We start from the raw sequence: 15498 nt of genomic DNA on the forward strand, positions 1-15498 counted from the left end.
GACTATTCCATGGGTCCCATCTTTCTATAGACAATGGATTTGAGAGAAGTGAAATATGCCTTTCCCGCATATATTTCTTTCTGTTCTCCATCTCATTCCCAGAATCACAATATACTAACAATCACTATTTTGGCAACTAAACCTCTTCACAAGACAGTAAAGTATAAAATTACTACTCATAGGAGCAGCAATTTGAATTTAACTCTTTTCTCTGCTTTCCTATGCAGAAGCCTTGGAAAGATATGGCTCAGATAAATTGCACCCACGTAAAGGATTTTATTCTCATGGGCCTCACAGATCGAAAGGAATTAAAGACGCCCTTCTTTGTGGTTTTCTTATCTATCTACCTCTTCACAGTAGTTGGTAACCTCGGCTTGATCCTAGTCATTAGAACAGACTCAAGACTCAACACACCGATGTACTTCTTTCTTAGCAACCTGGCGTTTGTTGACTTTTGCTACTCTTCTGTCATTACACCCAAAATGCTTGGGAATTTCTTGTACAAACAAAATGTTATCTCCTTCAATGCATGTGCTACTCAATTAGGCTGTTTCCTGGCCTTCATGACCGCTGAATGCTTGCTACTGGCTTCCATGGCCTATGACAGATACGTGGCCATTTGTAACCCTCTCCTCTACCTGGTTGTCATGTCCCCAGGAATCTGCATTCAGCTTGTGGTTGTTCCCTACAGCTATAGCTTCCTGGTTGCATTATTTCATACTATCCTCACCTTTCGCCTCTCCTATTGCCACTCCAATGTCATCAATCATTTCTATTGTGATGACATGCCTCTCCTCAGGCTAACCTGCTCAGACACTCACTCCAAACAGCTATGGATCTTTGTCTGTGCTGGGATCATGTTCATTTCTTCCCTTCTGGTCGTCTTTGTCTCCTACACGTACATTATTTCTGCCATCCTGAGGATGCGCTCAGCTGAGGGCAGGCGCAAGGCTTTCTCCACATGCGGCTCTCACATGCTGGCGGTCACCATATTCTATGGGACCCTTATCTTTATGTACTTACAGCCAAGCTCAAACCATTCCCTAGACACGGATAAGATGGCCTCAGTCTTCTATACAGTGATCATTCCTATGTTGAACCCTTTGATCTACAGCCTTAGGAACAAGGAGGTGAAAGATGCTCTGAAGAAAGTCATTGTCAATAGAAACCAGGCTTTGTGTTCATTAAATTAAGGAAGTAACTTGAGTAAATCTAAACAGGCTTTTCTTCATGGTCTGCTCTTTAAAAACTATCAGAATGCCTGTTTTTAATATGCAACTTCTGCATATGTGTTCACTGTAGAATGAAATTTTCAAAACATTTTCACTTAAAACGAGATTTTAGATGTAAAAACAACTGTAAGAATTTATATCCACTCTCATTTTTTAATGGAAAATGTATTAAGAATAATTAATTTTTGGTCCATAGAGAAGTACTGATTTTCTCAATTCTCAAATAAATGAAAAAGCCTCTAATTACCTACATAACTAGTTGCAGGAAGAACATGGACAAAAGTTCAGACTTTTCACCTCTCAGAAATTCCCAGTTCAGAAATCTCTGGCTACATTACCAGTATCCCACATAAAAAGCAAAGATACATGGTATAAATATTCTTTTTCTGACTTGCTAATTTCTTAGAAAAAATATGACAATATAAAGCTGTTCCATATTATAATTTAGCATACTGCATTTTTTAAAAAGAATAGTACTACATCCTAACTTTACTTTGTGACTGATTTAACACAACTTTCTACTGACCTGTAAGCCTGGCTTGGTCCCAAAAGACTCTTTTTGTAAAGAGCAGTAAACTGCTTTTTTTTTTAAGCCTATGAGAGCTCACTATATTTTTTCCAATTATCTAAATTAAAAAATAATAATAATTAGGCAGTTCAGGGATAGCATCCCAAGGGCATCATCCATTCCATATAAGTATACTTAAAATAATGGAAACATCATAAACATTTGGCAAGGATCATATGATTCATAGTGGGCAAACCTTCAGTAAGTTGGTCCTTATTAATCAAGGTATAGCTTAAAACAAAAGGAACCCATTGGACAATGTAGCCTGTGTGTGGGCTTTCACTAGCTTATCAATTAAATGAGGACAATTATACTCATTTTGGAGTCTTCTTAAGGATTAAACAACATGGAAAGGGTAACCGGCAATAATGGGTACTTGTATATCTTCCTTCTATGAACCTAAAGACCTGAGTTCTAGTTCCAGCTGTGCTGATGAATTTGAGGGGGCAATATATAGATAAGGATTACCACACACAACTGATAACTGTGATATAGATACATATATAGATACAGATGTATAGATTATATAATATCTATATACAGATATTACATATAATATACAATAGATATAGATACAGGTATGCATGCATCTGTTTCAAATAAATGCGACAATAATTTTATAATGTTTACTGACATAGAGAATGATTTTTAGTTTGCCACTCATGCATATCATTAAATAATTTTTTTCAGTCTAGTGGTCATAGAAATACTTAATGACAAAAAACTAGGATGTTATTAAGAGCTAGAGAGAGAAGATCATATTTAAACTTGCCTTAGGTCAGGGTTTACTTTTGATCTTACTATACATTTTGATGGATCATAGAGATACAGGGCTACTCTGATCCAAGGTTCTCAAAAGTTTCTTCCTTATCTTTTCATGAAACACATTCATCTACTATTTGAACATTTCAGTGGCTCCCTGTTTTTTTTTTGTTTTTTTTTTTACAAAACTCCTGCAGCAGATTGTGAGTCCATATTCTATATACCAAAAGCCTATCATTAACATCTTTGACTTCACGATCTCCTGCCTTGGCAAGCTGGTGCGTTCACTGTGCCACCACTGTGCTATTAAAAAGCATGGATTGAGGGAGCTAACTAGCTCAGTCAGTAGAGCATGTGACTCTTAATCTCATGGTTGTGAGTTCGGATCCCCATGTTGGGTGTAGAGTATACTAAAACAGAACCAAACAAAAAACAAAACAAAACAAACATGGATTCTTTGGAGTCTACAAGCCCGAATGTGAATAGTGGGTCTAACATTTGCTGAATGAAAAGATCTTAGACAATTTAGTATGCTTACATATGCCTCAGTTTCCTCAGCAGTTAAGAAGATGAAAAAAGTATTGATGAATCAATCTATTACCATAGGATTTTAAAAGGCAAAGGATAAAAAAAAATTCAGAATGAAAACCTTTTTTAAACTGACAATATTTAGATCTCCTACTCTTCATTTTAAAATGTTAAACATTCAGAAAACTATATAAAGTGAAATTTAAGAACTTCAGATTAAAAGTGAAGATTTGTCATATAATTTTAATACGAGGAAAAATAGTTACCATGATTTTCACTTAGAATTTGATGATTTTGTAAATTAGTTTTGTCCTCTTTGAGGAGAAGTGTTTTTAATTTGTTAACAAATTATTCCACCGTGGCAACATATTATAATGAAATATTTCCCCCAAAAATGTGGGATTATGAAGGTATTTATAGTGGTAAATGATTAGAAACACTTCACACATCCAAATGGGCACCAGATAAACACAAATTACAAGAATAACTAATATGAAAAAATAAGTTGTCAGTCCTTAGAAACATGGAATGCATGGCAAAACGGAAACGTACATTTGAAATTGAAATCAAGTTTAATGAAGTAGTGTATAGTGTGAAATGTAAAGGATGATCAAAATGAATAGGAAGGAAGAAAAGGCCACAATACCATCTCACAGATATAACTACTGTTAACATTGCAATATCTATGGTTTGCATAGTTTTCCTCCGTGTGTGAAGGATCTGTAGGTCATAATGTGATGTGTGTCTACAGAAATCACTTATGACTATATAACCTGTTTAGCCCACTGCCCTTTTTTAACATCCTGTATTGTGAACATTTGTCAATATCACAGGGGGCGCCTGAGTGGCTCAGTCGTTGAACGTCTGACTTCGGCTCAGGTCCTGATCTTACTCACAGTCGGTGGGTTTGAGCCCGGCATCAGGCTCTGTGCTGACAGCTCAGAGCCTGGAGCCTGTTTTGGATTCTGTGTCTCCCTCTCTCGCCCCCTCCCACACTCACCCTCTGTCTCTCAAAAATGAATAAATGTTAAAAAAAAAATTTTTTTTAAGTACTAAATCCAGGCTTGTTTCAACTTTTGAATGGCTACCTAATATTTTACTGAGATGTGCAATAACTGAGTAACTATCAGAGTATTGACAACTTTCATGTTTTGGGAAGTAAAAATGAAACCATTCATATACTTGCATACTTTTATTATTCCACTAATTGCCTAGCACTAAAACCATTGTATCAATCAACGGCAGGACTAATGTAAACAATTTTGATGCTTACTATTACACTACCTTCTAGAAAGATGAACACAAATTTCACCTCCCTTGGTTGTGCAAAGCTATATTTGTTTGCTCACATCTTTACCAACCGCGGATAGTATCATCTTTTAATTTGGTCAACCAAACGAACAATTTATTGCTGGCTGATTCTTTCATATTTGGTAAAATGAACTTTTTCTCTTTGAAATTAATATAAGCATATGAGTGTAAGTGACACTTATAATTATAGATAGAAATGCATTATGAAAAGAGACTCATCATTGATTTGAGTATTTCTTTAGCATATGGTATAATATGCATGTGTTTTATTAAATGATATTTTCTATGATTTTGCTTATAATACCAACTTATTTTTGTATAACTACCACTCTCTCTTAACAGCTTGCAAAAGCTGTAATCTGAATTTATTTCCCAACTCCAGGTTCCGTGACTTTAACTTTGTAGCCTGAAGTCAGCAATAGTTGGAATATTTATACCACAGAAATCAGAAAAACAACAGATGCTATAAATCAATACTTTTTGAACGCCAGTTGACAAACATTCACTGGTCTGGCAGAGTCCCACTCTATTTTACATTCCATAGCTTATAACACAGTTTACTATTTGTAGGGATAAATAAGTCTTCATTACACTTTAAAGAAATGTCCAGGGGCACCTGAGCGGCTCTGTTGGTTAAGCATATGACCAATTTTAGCTCAGGTCACGATCTCATGGTTTGTGAGCTCGAGCCCCACAGTTGGGCTCTGCATTGGAGGTACAGAGCCTACTTGGGATTCTTTTTCTCTCTCTTTCTGTGTGTGTGTGTGTGTGTGTGTGTGTGTGTGTGTCTGTCCCCTGCTCACACTCTATCAAAGGAAGAAAGAAAGAAAGAAAGAAAGAAAGAAAGAAAGAAAGAAAGAAAGAAAACAAAAGAAAGGAAGAAAGAAAGAAAACTCCAGACTGTTCTTATAGCTTTATTTAGTAGATTTATGGGTTACCCACCATGCATTACATATCTGAATTAACTTGTAAGGCTTTTCTCCTTTCCCAAATACCATTCAACTAATAAATATGTGAAACTATGAATTTATTGAGCTCAAACGTAAACAACAGGAACATATAGGGCCAACACTGTGTGAAGTTAAATATTAAATTAAATACTAGGTTTTAAATTTATTATTTAAAATGAAATCTTAAAAACTATATTTTCACATTTATTGAAAGTTACATTTTTTATTATAGCATCATTTTCATTATATTTATAACAGAAGACTTTTCCACAATCATAATAAATATCTATTTCCACTGAACTGGTACAGATACAATATCATGTACTTTATAAGTAATATTTTTACCCCTTCCTTTGTTGCATTGGCTAGTACACTAAGAATAAAGTCTAGTCAGATTTATAATTGTTTTCTCAGTGGAGTTGAAATGTTTAGTATTTAATCTTAATATATTACTCTGAAATGTGCCCCCATTTTTTTTATCGTTGATAAAACGATATGCCTATAATACTGGGTTTTCATTGTATATGAGATTCCACATTTTAATTCAAGACATTCGTCTTCAACAATTCCCTACATCACTAAACATGTTAGAATTTCTGCCTGGAGCAAATCTGTTGAAGTTAAAAACAGGTGGTATTGAAACCTGAGAATGGCCCACAGGACCAGTGAGGATTATCTTTCCAATCCGGTCACCATAAAATAAGTATGAGTTAAGTTCTTAATGCAAGAAGTGGAAGATTATCCAGCATGAATGTTCCACAGATAAGAATATGAAATGCTTCTACACGTATTCCATGGCTGAAAGCAATAATTCGGAAGTGACTGAATTCATCCTCTTGGGACTCACACAAAGTCCAGAGCTTCAAGCCCTTCTTTTCGGGATCTTGCTAGTGATCTACTTAATTAGTGTCATAGGTAATCTTGGGTTAATTATGCTAATTTATATCCGTTCTCAGCTTCACACACCCATGCATTCTTTTCTCAGCAATCTAGCTTTTGTTGCTTTTTGCTACACCTCCTCTGTCACCCCTAACACCCTGGTGAACTTCCTCCAAGAAATTAAGAGAATATCCTTACCTGCTTGTGCCACTCAGTTGTGTTGCTTTATCATGTTTGTGGTCCGTGAAGTGTATATGCTCTCAATCATGGCGTATGATAGGTATGTAGCTGTTTCTAAACCTTTACTCTATACCATTATCATGAACAGAAGGGTCTGTATTCAAATGGTGGTCAGCACACATTTGTATGGCTTTTCTGTGGGACTCCTCCAGACAATTCTAACATTCCACTTACCTTTCTGTAATTCAAACATAATAAATCACTCCTACTGTGATGATGTTCCCTGGTTGGTCTGGCCTGCCGTAAAACCCATTATAAAGATATCAAAGAACTGATATTGTTCACACCTGCTGCTTTCAATACCCTTTTCTCTCTCTTTATCGCCTTCATCTCCTGCGTATTCATTCTATTTGCCATTCTGAGGATTAATTCAGCTGAAGGCCGATAAAAGGCATTTTCTACTTGTGCCTCCCACCTGACTTCATCACCATATTTTATGGTCTTCATGTATATGCAGCCAAAACAAGCCATTCTCTGGATCCTGACAAAATAGCTTCTGTTTCCTATATTGTGGTAATCCCCATGATGAATCCTTTAATATACAGCCTGAGGAACCAGGAAGTCAAAATCCTTTGAAGAGAATTATAGAAAAGGTTTGCTTTGCTATAAAATAAAAGACCTATGGTCTAACTGAAAGCCCTCAGAGTCGGGATGCGAAACAAAAACAAAAACAAAAGAAACGACGTTAAAAAAAACAGTTCTCGGGTGTTCTGCATTAGCAACTATTAGTAACATGCTTTCCTATCGATACAGAGTGTATGGTAATTTTCTGATTTTATTTTCTATTATTATGAAAATTATGACTCCTGAAATTATTTAAAGATAAGAAAATAAAATAAATTCAATTGCAAATAGTGGGTTAAATTCTGTTCCATAGATCATTGAAAATAAATTTCTTTTCCATAGAGGAATTTTTCCATAGAGGAACACTCCAACTCATGGCATTGGTAAAAACCACATTTATTTCAGATCACTAAAGCAATTAAAGTTATTAACATTACCTAAAAAATACACACGCGCACACACACACACACATACACACACACGTACGTGCACACGCATGCACACACACACACACGTACGTGCACATGCATGCACACACACACGTACTCCCAGTAAGATGAATCTGAAAAAAATTGTTGGTTCTGATGACTTTACAGAGACAATGACATCAATGCTGGTGGAACACCTAACAAAGAGACTAAAAGAGAGGGGAGGCCTGGGCAGCTAAGTCAGTTAAGTCTGACTTCAGCTAAGATCATGATCTCACCATTCCTGAGTTCGATCCCTGAGTCAGGCTCTGTGCTGACAACTTAGAGCCTGGAGCCTGCTTCAGATTCTGTATCTCCCTCTCTCTCTGCCCCCCCCCCCACCCACTCACACTCTGTCTCTCAAAAATAAAATAAAAGCATAAAAAATAATTTAAAAAAGACTAAAAGAGCAAACTCAAATTTTTGCAAATGAGACAAGTCCTTCAGAGCAGAAAAAGGTCTGTGGTTTAAATAGTAATGCTGCGCCAATGTTAACTTGCCTGTTTTTATAATAGGACCGTCGTCATTTAAGAATACCCCTGCTTTTAGTAAATATAGACAGATAAGTATATATGAAAATGAAGCATTACGTCTTCAACTGGTTATTAAACAGTTAAGGATAAAAAGTGTGGTAAAATGTTAACATTTGGGGAAATCTGGGTCAAGCATGTACAAGAATTCTTCGTAAAATGTAAGCATCTTTTCTGTAATTCTGAAATTATGTCAAAATAAAAAGTTAAAATGAAAAAAAGAGCTCAGAATTTATTATTTAATTTTAGTCTTTAGTTGATTGGTATCTTTTAACACATTTCTCATTTTGGTGTTTCAGTTTCAGATTCTTTGTAAATCTTATAAAACTCTCACTTTGTGCCAATAATACAAACATTTTGATGGAAGTTTATTCATTTTAAGAGTGGGAAGAGAAAACTTTATTAATGACCTTCTGATTTGGAGACCTCTGTATTCTGGCCAGAGAAAAATTACACATTAAAGTTACACACAGCTGTCACTTTTAATCAGTCGGCAACAGGCCACTGCAAAATTTTGTCACATGCAGTACGTCGAGGAAGACAAGCAAATTTCATGCTCGTGAATTTATTTCATGCTTCATTTTTTATAAAGTAAACTTCTTGCTCAGAAGCCATGTTGCTCAGAATATTTTAACAGTGAAGACAACACTCCCCTAACTTGCCTGTTTTATCAGAAGCATGGCGAGCAGGAAAGGGAAATCCCTAATCACAATAAGGGTCCATTCTGGTGATGACACACTGTTGTTTCTTCTATGTTTGAAGTGGCTAATAGAACAAGTTTGCCGCTAGAAGCCTGGCTGGCTCCTCTGTGGACATTGTCAAACTGGACACAGAGTTTATTCTCTACTATTGACAGGTTGAGCACCGAGTGGTGCATGTACAGGAATCAGCCAAAGAGAGTACAGGGTCTTTTACTGAGCCAAAGAATGACCACTATCCATCCTGCCATGGCTACCTTATTTAAGAGCGCATCGCATCAGGATGCAAGGGGCTCAGTATAACAATGGACTACATGCTCAGTATTATGTTTACAGTTGCTTGACTATGAAGCAGCTTCTCTGGTAAAAGTAACTTAAGTGACTATTCCATGAACATATATACCTCCCCGCATCGGTACATTCAGAAAAATCTCTCCCCATATCGCTTATCTAGAACTACTTGTGTGAAGTTCTTATTTTCTTACTTCCAAATCCCTGATCCTCAAGCCAAACTGTTAGCCCCTACTCATGAAGTACAGTCATACTTCTGGATATCCCTTCTGTGGGGAAAGTCAACAACCAAGTGCATTGCTTGGAATTAAGTTCTTAGGCGTTTCGCTTCTCCAGTGTCTTTTATGGCTACCCTTGAAAAGAGCTATATAACTGTCAAAGAATGTCAAGGGTGTGAAATTTTGTCCCACTTCTAGCCAACAAGTTAGTCCTCTATAGTTCACAGATTCTGGCACAAGACCCAAGACACCAAAGTGACAGAGGACTTTATTACTCATGACTCAGCAAGCTCCATGAGTTCCATGTTTGTATCTGTTACCCTTGTCCCCCAAAGTCTCAAGCGGATGTTGTAGAGCAGCCCAGGTTGACGGTGGACACGAAGCAAGATTATGTCACTGCCGAGAAACCCTGAACTCAGGGTTTTGTATAGTATTGTGTAATGTAAAGAAGCCTGCTTAAAATATTCCCCGAAGGGAGAAATTATCTTTAATAAGTTGCACAGTAAAACAAAACTTTCCGCCCCTCAAAGACAGACATCATTTCTATTTTCCAAAGTTATTTCATACATAAACATGCTTACACAATATTCTGGAATGAAGGGTGTCTGCTTAAAAGAGAGTCAGAAAGAGAGGCGCCTGGGTGACTCGGTCGGTTAAGCGTCCAACTTTGACTCAGGTCATGATCTCATGCTTCATGAGTTCGAGTCCTATATCAGGCTCTATGCTGACAGCTCAGAGCCTGGATGCTTTGGATTCTGTCTCCCTCTCTCTCTGCCCTCCCCCGCTTACAGTCCATCTTTCTCTCTCAAAAATAAACAAACATTAAAAAGTAAAAATAAATAAAAGACAGAAACATAAGAAATGCATTAAGAATTGTCTGTCTACATCCACCCTTCATTTCTACATGGGCTTGGCTTCTGGACAATTTACCCAAGAATATGCCGTTTCATAGCCAATCTGACAGGGGTTGAAACCAAATATGTTCAAATTTCCCAATACAGTTTAATTAAGGTAACTCTCAACAGGACTCCAAGAAACAGGATAAGGTCAACCTGTGGTATTAGTCGCAACCAAACTTATCAGAATCCCAGACACAGGCAGGTGAACGAACCCCATAAATCACGGTATTTTGAGAAAAGTAGGTGCCCTTCTCCTGACGCTTCTGCAATGACTTGTCCCCTTATCCCAACACATTAATTCAGGTACAGCAGGATGTATTAGTAATTGCATGGACTCCATCTTAACCCATTTGGATAAAGCCTAAGACAAATTTATCAGCAATCGCTATTTGCTTCCACTATTTACGGCCACAAAGAAGAATGTCTTGAATTTACCAGCAGGCAGTCTAATTTACCATTTAAACAGCTAGGCCATCGCCAATAGCCCAAGAACCAAACACATAACATATACCAAGGTTCATCAAGGGAAGTATTATCCAGAATTAGTATCTTGAGCTCTGCTTACTGAGTACAGTAACCTCATCTGTTTTCTGTTCTGCTTAGGTGCTGCTGAGGCTCAACGGCCACCGCAGCCCTGTGGACACAACCGGTTTTCAACTAAAGCGCATTTAGAGAGGTTCATCAGTTTCCGTGGAGTGACTACAACAAAGTATCAACTGACCTGTGATTGGTGTGCCTTTGGTCTCCTAGAGACTAGAGAGGAAGATGAACATTCTTTTAAATTAATCTTTGCAGTTGTACTGAAATATCAATCATAACCACAATTTGAGACACTAATCTCAGAAGAAAGGTTTCAATGTGACTAATTGGGAAATTCATTTTTGTCTGATGGCTTTCAAAAGCTGCTACTAAATAGAAGACCATGAACTGAATGTTTATTTTTTTAAAAAATCATAATTTTACTCTGAAACCAATGTGACACAAATTAAAGCAGAGATAGCAATTAATCAAACTGTTTTCCCAAAAGAGATAATTAAAATGTTCTTCTACCCTAGATTCTTTCATTAACCAATAACCTAGAAAGTGATCTACCATTTCAAGGGAAATAACTTTGTCCCTAAACCCTAAATATAAAATAATTGTCTGCTCTTGAATATATATAATTATATTGTTTTTCAATGTTTGCTAAAAATAATTTAATACCCAAAAAAAGCTTCCTGGGGGACCACACACACATAATAGAAAGTTATCTCATAATATCCAGGTAATTTTAAATTTTACTGGCTTCACAAAGATTTCTTTCGGGTGCACTAGACTGGACTACTTGAGGGTTTGCAGTTGAACTGAATGGCAGTGTATTGAATATTGAAAAATATCAGATCATAGGAAAAATATGTTCTATCTTAGTGAGAAAGCCTTTGGACTTATATATCTATAGCTTTTATTCACTTAATCATCGAACAGAGAGTTACTGATCATCTTCTTTGTATTAGATACTATAAAAGGTAGGTGATTCGCTTGGGCACAAAATACAAATATTAGTGCTTAACAATATCAGTTTCAAGTTTAGGATGTGTTATAGACATGTTAGCAGTTGGTTACCATATAGTGTGGCAAGTGCTACAAAGAAGAAATCAATGGATGAAAAACCTATATATGGGAAACACTTATTCTACCCTGAAAAGTCAGGAAAGCCTCCAAGAAGAAGCAGCACAACAGAGTACTGGAAGTTTAGTGGGAGGAAAGTCAGACAAAGGAAATGATGGCAAAGGGAAAGTGTTCTGCGCAGAGATTAGAAACATGTATAAAATTGGGGCACCTGGGTGGCTCACTCGTTAAGTGTCTGGCTTCAGCTCAGGTCATGATCTCATGGCTCTTGGGTCTGAGCCCCGTGGCGGACTCTGTGCTGACAGTTAAGAACCTGGAGCCTGCTTCGGATTCTGTGCCTCCGTCTCTCTCTGCCCCCCACTTCTCTCTCCCTGTCTCTCTCTCAAAAATAGATAGACATTTTTTTTAAAGTGTATAAAATTCTGGGTTACATTTGAATAGCAATGGTGGCTTGGAATACCTGTGACATAAACACTATACGAAGAGAACCACAAAAGATGAGCCTGATCTGAGATGTAGGAACCGGATTTTCAAGAGTTATGTCAGCCATGTTGAAGAAAGGCTTTTACCTTGAGAAGAATAGGAAGACATTGAAGAATTACACCAGAAGAACATAAAACTGAAGTTCGTGTCTATGAAAGTTTACATAAGCCAAACTGTGAGGAACAGAGAGACACAGAAAAGATTGGAGGCAAGAATAAAAATTCAGGGTCAGTTGTAACCAAATAACAAGTCATTGTGGTTGGATCAAGGAACCGATATCAGTGAAAAGATATGTAAAGTGTGTAAAGTATGAAATAGGTATCAGGGACAAATTGAATATTGGCATGGGAAATAGGAAAGCAAAGTAAAAGATAATTGGTCTGATCTGGAAAACTGAATGGATAATGGCACTGTTAGTTGAAGATGTAAAATATATACTTCAGGTCTGAGTATTAGGTTCAATGCGCAGAGATACCAAGTTATTTCCTACATGTGATACTCTTGATGACCGTCTAGAATATATAAGTGGGAATTTCTGGAGGGCATTTAGATGTATATAGAACATAGAAAATAAATGAGGGATAGAAATACATGCTTGTGCTTAAGCAATGTATAGGTGTCTACTGAGAACATAGGATTGGATAAAATCACCAAACAAGAAGGTATAAAAGGGAAAGGCTGAAGGCTTTGATGAAAGCATGAATAATATGTTGTCTAAATAGAAGCAGAGACTCCAAGATAGAAAATCAGAATGGACAAATAATAAACACAGAGACTGCTCTGTTCGGGAAACCAAAGGTGTATTCAATAGGAGTCAGTGCTACAAAGCTGCCAAGGTAAAAAGAGCTTTATTGGATTTGGGAATAGGGAAGCTAATAGTAAACTTGATGAGGGGATTCCTTGGTTTAATGGAAAAGGAAGGTAGGTTATATTTGGTTAAGTCATAAACACGATTGAGAAATCAGGGGTAGATGCTTTTCCTAAGGTATATGGTTGAAAAGTGCTAAAGAGGAGAGAAAAAATAAAATAGTAACCAAGATAAACTTTCCAAGGGGATATTAATCAGAATTTAAGGGGACAAAGTGCTTTTTATATTTTACTATCTTTTACTTGTCTTGACCATCATGTGCATGCGAAGTAACCTGAGACAATGTGGTGATAAAGGAAAATCAAATTAACTTATCCTCTGCTATGCTTGAGAAAAGAGGGGGGATGATTTCAATTCTGCTAGCTAGCATGCATTCAGAGTCCAGCCTGGGTTTATGGAAGTGTTCTGTAACACTTAGTTGTTCTAAAAGTTGCTTCAGTTCTATTCACCTTGGGCCATTTAGATACCTGAAGGAGGAAGGTAAAATAATGTCTCCGAATCATTGAAAGTTGTTTGAAATTTGGAAAATTATTCTCTTGAAATTTGGCCAATTATTCTCTGGTGTGCATTTTGCCAAAAGACAAAGCCAGAAAAATCACAGTCCTGTTTTTCCTTGAAATCAATATTATGGGTGTCTTGAAAAAAAAAAAAGACAATGGATATAAGGAAAAAGAAGAAAATTTAAAGATTATACCAAACAGGGTGCCTATAAATAATAGTATTCATATTTTGTTTCTTTCATTTTATATGTTCTGCACTTGATTTTGGTAATTTTTAATATTTTTATAAAATAATGAATTTGTAATAATTTCATGAGATAAACTTACAACTTAAATCATTTTTATATATGCTGCCAAAGCCACTTACATTCTTTTTTTTTAATGTTTATTTATTTTTGAGAGAGAGAAAGACAGAACATGCATGGGAGAGGGGTAGAGAGAGGGAGACACAGAATCCAAAGCAGGCTCCAGGCTCTGAGCTGTCAGCACAGAGCCCAACACGGGGCTCAAACCCACAAACCAGGAGATCATGACCTGAGCTGAGGTCGGATGCTCAACCAACTGAGCCACCCAGGTGTCCCAAGTCACTTACATTCTTAATGTCCCTTTTTATTTCTTTATATTTAAAGAAAAGTAGAACAAAAATTTTGCCATTATCTTGATTATAACATTTTAATTGAAATGCTCTCTTTCTACTTATACAGCTTCCTGGTGAATTTTTGTATCACAGAATTTTTCCTGGACCAAATCCTTCACACTGAAAGCATAAGTGAAATCCACACATAATTCTGAGTGCTTATCAATATTCTTCTTCGGCCGAATTTAACATAACACCCTGATGAGCCAGGACTCTCTTCTCACAATTGAATTGATTATTCCTTAAAAGTAAAGATTATTCAGAGCCTGTGCTCTAGATGAGTTTATTGTAGATTTGTTGTTTATTGTTTATTGTTCTCTTTCATGGCAAAAGGCAATCAGTCAGCAGTCACTGAGTTTATTCTCTTGGGCCTCACAGAGAATCCAGAGTTTCAGGCCATTCTCTTTTGTGTATTCCTATTGATTTACTCATTTACTGTCCTGGGTAATCTTGGCTTGATTGTGTTAATCCAAATAAGTCCCCAGCTTCACACACCCATGTATTTTTTCCTCTGCCATCTGGCTTTTGTTGATTTTTATGGTGCCTCCACCATCACTCCAAACACCCTTGCAAACTCGTTACGTGAAATTAAAAGTATGCCATTTTATGCATGTGCCACTCAAGTGTGTTGCTTTATCACATTTTCAGTTTGGGAATTATTAATGCTGTCTGTCATGGCCTATGATCGCTATGTGGCCATCTGCAACCCTTTACTCTACGTCATTCTCATGCCCAGGAAACTCTGCCTCCAAATGGTCACTAGCTCTTATATTTATGGACTCACTGTAGGACTCGTACAAGCAGTGGCTACATTCCACATGTCTTTCTGTGACTCTAACGTGGTCAACCAGTTCTACTGTGATGATGTCCCCTTGATTGCTCTGGCTTGCTCTGATACCCAAGTCAAAGAGTTGATGCTGTGGATCATGGCTGGGTTCAATGTGTTCTTTTCTCTTATCATTGTTCTCATATCCTATGTGTTCATTGTCTTCACCATCTTAAAGATCCATTCTGCTGCAGGAAGACATAAAGCCTTTTCCACCTGCGCTTCTCACCTGTTTTCTATTACCATGTATTATGGGACCCTCAGTTTTATGTACCTGCGCCCCAAGTCAAGCCACTCACTGGATAAAGACAAATTTGCCTCAGTGTTCTATGCAGTGGTGATTCCCATGTTAAACCCATTGATCTACAGCTTGAGGAATCAGGATGTAAAAAAGGCTTTCAAGAAAATCTTTGACAAAGCACATTCTGATAATAGATAA

At 36.9% G+C, this 15498-nt stretch overlaps 2 protein-coding genes and 1 pseudogene across 2 annotated transcripts; all 3 read left to right on the forward strand.

Annotated features, from left to right (window-relative positions):
- The first annotated feature begins 242 nt into the window (after nucleotides 1-242).
- On the forward strand, nucleotides 243-1193 carry LOC131488846 (olfactory receptor 8U9). The gene has a single exon (XM_058690692.1). The coding sequence runs from the start codon at nucleotides 243-245 to the stop codon at nucleotides 1191-1193; it is 951 nt and encodes a 316-aa protein (XP_058546675.1).
- A 4943-nt stretch (nucleotides 1194-6136) lies between these two features.
- LOC131488847 (olfactory receptor 5AL1-like) lies at nucleotides 6137-7084 on the forward strand (annotated as a pseudogene).
- Nucleotides 7085-14556: 7472 nt separating this feature from the next.
- On the forward strand, nucleotides 14557-15498 carry LOC131488848 (olfactory receptor 5AL1-like). Its single transcript, XM_058690693.1, has one exon. The coding sequence runs from the start codon at nucleotides 14557-14559 to the stop codon at nucleotides 15496-15498; it is 942 nt and encodes a 313-aa protein (XP_058546676.1).

The sequence above is a fragment of the Neofelis nebulosa genome, chromosome 10, assembly GCF_028018385.1.
Source record: "Neofelis nebulosa isolate mNeoNeb1 chromosome 10, mNeoNeb1.pri, whole genome shotgun sequence".
Lineage (NCBI taxonomy): Eukaryota > Metazoa > Chordata > Mammalia > Carnivora > Felidae > Neofelis > Neofelis nebulosa.